The sequence below is a fragment of the Castanea sativa genome, chromosome 4, assembly GCF_040712315.1.
Source record: "Castanea sativa cultivar Marrone di Chiusa Pesio chromosome 4, ASM4071231v1".
In the NCBI taxonomy this organism is placed as follows: domain Eukaryota; kingdom Viridiplantae; phylum Streptophyta; class Magnoliopsida; order Fagales; family Fagaceae; genus Castanea; species Castanea sativa.
This window is the reverse complement of record NC_134016.1, coordinates 10777857-10781847: the sequence shown is the minus strand read 5'-3', so window position 1 is coordinate 10781847 and position 3991 is coordinate 10777857. Positions and strand designations below refer to the sequence as shown.

Below are 3991 nucleotides of genomic sequence, written 5' to 3'. Positions count from 1 at the left end.
ATCATTAGATTATTTCTTTCTTTTTAATTGACTTGGACGCATAAGATCTCATTTTCAAGCACTCCCAATTCCCAAACAAAACTAAACCTAAATAAATAATAATAAATGATCAAAGTTAAAGGTTTTTACTTTTTAGTCTGAAAAGTAAACTTTTTTTTCAAAATTACTTGGTTGCCCTCCAAACCACACCGCCTTCAACTCCCACTTCAACGCTAGCTGTCAACCTCAAAAGTGAACGTTGAATTTTGTTTTTATATTATATTAATAAATAAATTCCCACTTTCTTCAACTCTCTATTTTCCAAAAAAAAAAAAAAACCCCACTTTCTTCTACTCTCTAATTTCTTTCTTCTTTAAGTTTGCGTACAAACTCAAATATCAAATACATTAAACTGTTTAATTTAATGCTCATATAGAAGCTGTAAAATAAGAGAAGAAAAATACCAAACATAAAAGGATATACAAAAAGAGAATGAAGATGAAACTTTAATCGATATATATAGCAGCTTTGAAAACAAAGTCAGATATGCCACATTTCTTTTAGACTATGATTTGTCTCAACCGAGTTGGTTGATTTACTTATCTAAACAGTATTAGTAACTATAAGAATAACATCCTCTCAATTTGTACCAAGCTTAAAATCAAAGTAATCTCCTATGTAAATAACGAATTACACCAAGCTTCAAGATCTTCCTCTTGCTCCATATTCAACGGTGACACGTCATGTGATGCACTGTCCATGCTTATAACTTCAGTCCAATCAATATCACTGAAATTCAAATGTGGTGTCTCAATAGTGACCTCTGTCTGAGGAGTGTTCGTCTCTTCTGAAATCAAGGATGGAAGCTCCAGATTCTTAGACGTAGCAATGCCCTCTTCCTGGTGTAAATTGTCTCTTGCAAACCCTCTTTGTTTTTTGAATTTATTAATCTGGCAAAGCACAAAATCATCCTGAAATTAAAGGGAAAAAAAATGAAGTCATTTAGAGGTATACTCCAATTTAATCTTTAAAAAAAGTACTTATATTAATAAAAAAATCAAGAAACAGAGCATGTTGAAAGACCAAAAAAAAATTAGAAACAGAACGTGTTGAAAGACAAAAATAAAAATTTTATTGTAGCAATAATAATAAAAAAAGTAAAAAGAAAATCAAGAAACAGAACAGTACGGTGGAGACAATCAATTAAAAACAGAACATTAAAAAAAAAAAAAAAACTTACATTATTGGTTGTGTTGGCGTAGATTCCATCGAGTCTATACTCGTGCATGGTCCATCTAGCATTAGGGAAAAGTCCTTTCTTTGCAACAAAGGTGAAGGTTCTCTTAGAACCAATATGTCTCTGTTCTTTATGATTGAACCCATCACCATCACGCACCTCTTCATCATCCTCATCACTGTGATCATACACCTTGACATCTTTTTGAGCCCTCCAAGTGCCAAACTCTGTTGCTCTCACAACCCTTTTCCCTTTCTCCTTCTTCTTAGTAAGCTTAGTGTAACAATAGAGGGTTTGAATTCCAGAACTGTGAAAGAGTTTGGTCCAGACCTTGGGGTCACCGTACACATCAATGTCCTTCACAGGATTATTTGAAGGCAAGGGATTACCGGTGACCTTCCTGAGTAGGTAGTACTCGACCAAGTCCCTTTGATGAGGGCGAAAGATGAAACCCGGTGGCAACCCCCCCATGATCTCCTTCTCCTCCATGGCCATGGCCATAGCCATGGGTAAAAACGAATGAATGAATTCTTTGAAAATAAGAAAGAATAATTGGGTAAGGGGTAGGGTTCAGAGAATGGAGTCTCAGAGAACAGAAGAAGAAGAAGAAGAAGAAGAAATAAAAGCCAATTATGATGAAAAAGAAAAAGTAAGGAACGAAGTACAGGCTTTTATAGTCTAAAAGTTCCAACGGTCACTAGCGTTAGTTTTAATTAATTAATCATTATTTTATTATATATAAATTTTAGAACGGCGGCGTGCTTTTTTTTTTTTTTTTGATAGGAGAAAGCCGGCGTACTATTATTTTATTATATATAAACTTTGCCACATACATACATACATACATATATATATATATATATATATATAATTCCTCCTCCTCGTCCGTTTGATGAAATGAGGTTTCATGCTCTGGGGTTTCTTGATCTGAGGGAGTAATTTCAGCCTTTTCAGTCATGTTTAGATTTGGGGAATTAGGGTTCGGAGGTTGTTTCTGTACGGAGGAGGAGGAGGAATTGGGAATTAGGGTTTTAGTTCCAAATGTGGGTGCCAACAGTGGTGCTGTACAGCCTTCAGTTGCAGTGTTTTGGGCAGTTCATGAGATGGGTTTATTACCAAGTACATTTGTTATAAAGCAGCTGATTCCAGAGCTTTTTGTGGATTGGGTAAAATGGAAGAATCTGTTAAGTTGTTGAAACTTGTTGAGGGAAGGAAGCTGAGTTGTGTTGAAGAAGGTTACTCTATTGTCATACAGGCATTGTGTGAACACCGATTGGTAGAGGAAGCCAGCCATTTGTTTGGGAGGATGCTCTCCCAGGGCATGGAGCCAAAGTTGGTTATTTACAATTCTGTTATTTCAATGCTATGGAAATTAGGGAATTTAGATGATGCTAAAAGGGTTTTTGAGATTATGAATAAGAAGACATGCCTTCCAGATAATTTTACCTTTTCGGCATTGATCCTTGCTTATGGTGAAGCTAGGAATTGGGAAGATGCTTATGGCTTATTGATTGAGATATTAGGATTGGGCTTATCTCCACATTTTCACACATATAGTTTAGTGGATAAACTTTTGAGGGATAATGCAAATTTGGATTTGTCATTCAAATTGGAGTGGAAATTGGACTCTTAGATCTTGCAGAAGCTCTGTAAAGCAGGTGAACAAGGGCTGCTTATGAGAAGCTAAAATCATTACTTGAAAAGGGTTCTTATCCAAGAAGATGGCTCATGAATTGCTACAGAGTAAATGCAATTCAAGAAGATGTTATTGAAAAGATAAAGAGTACGTGCTATATCTTTTTCTTCAACCTTTTGGTGAGGTATAAAGTTCCATACTACTTGCTCATGGATTACTCTTGTTTATGATTTCAACTTTTGTAATGGATGCACTATTTCTATGACTTTTTAGGGGTCTCCTTAGTGTTTCATGTAAAGTTTTCATTAAACTGGCCATTGGAACAATCTTATCTGCGCTTCATTTGCTTTTCTTTTAATGAAGTCTTAACTTTTTCAAGCTTAGTTGATACTTGTTTCTACAATGTGTCCACTGAAGTTGTCCAATAAGCTCCATCAAAATACTATGGAGGCAACCATATATGCTTTGGAATTTGCTCTACATGGAATTTCTTCACTTTAATGTTAGCTCAATGAACATTGGTACTCAAATGTAACAACCAGAAGCTGCACAAGTTTTAAGTAGTGGAAAAAATATTAGAGTAAATTATGTAGAAACCAGTAAATAAAGTTACAAAGGTAGTAACCTGCTGTTAATCATTCTTACTGCATGTCTAATGTTGTACTTCTGTATTCTTTATACTGTGTTACAAAGTGCAGTCCTTGCAGTGCTTGAGGTTTCTACTCTTCCTTTTCTTCACCTTTAAAACATTGTATTGGGTTCTTACTTTTGTTCTGTCTACTCTTCATGGTATCATTCTTTCCCCTCAACAAAACAAGTTAGTCTCAGCTGATAGAAGTGTTACTTTCCCTATAATTTGATGTTTGTCTCAGATTGCTACTCATCAATGACTTTCAGGAATTCTGTACAATATAGTGAAACAAGATCAGTTTGATAATCTACATTTTCAGCCTTGTCATTTGTCATAGTAGCCTTGCCAGGTCCTGATCAAAACCCTTTTCTATTGACCAGTTGAGCCTGCAAATTCCCCAAGTTTGCCACAGCTTGCTTTTTAACAGGTGGGAGGCTTAGAGTTGAACATTTTGCTTCTTTCAAATGGCTTTTTGTCTAAAATCTAGTCAATAAAATTACTAAATTTA

At 35.2% G+C, this 3991-nt stretch overlaps 1 protein-coding gene across 1 annotated transcript; it reads right to left on the bottom strand.

Moving 5' to 3' along the window:
* Positions 1 to 635: 635 nt before the first annotated feature.
* LOC142630564 (NAC domain-containing protein 1-like) lies at positions 636 to 1839 on the bottom strand. Its single transcript, XM_075804572.1, has 2 exons — positions 1220 to 1839; positions 636 to 950 (listed from the first exon to the last, which is right to left on the bottom strand). Exons 1-2 carry the CDS (start codon positions 1721 to 1723, stop codon positions 654 to 656), a joined length of 801 nt encoding a protein of 266 aa, XP_075660687.1. The 5' UTR covers positions 1724 to 1839; the 3' UTR covers positions 636 to 653.
* Between the last annotated feature and the right edge of the window lie 2152 nt (positions 1840 to 3991).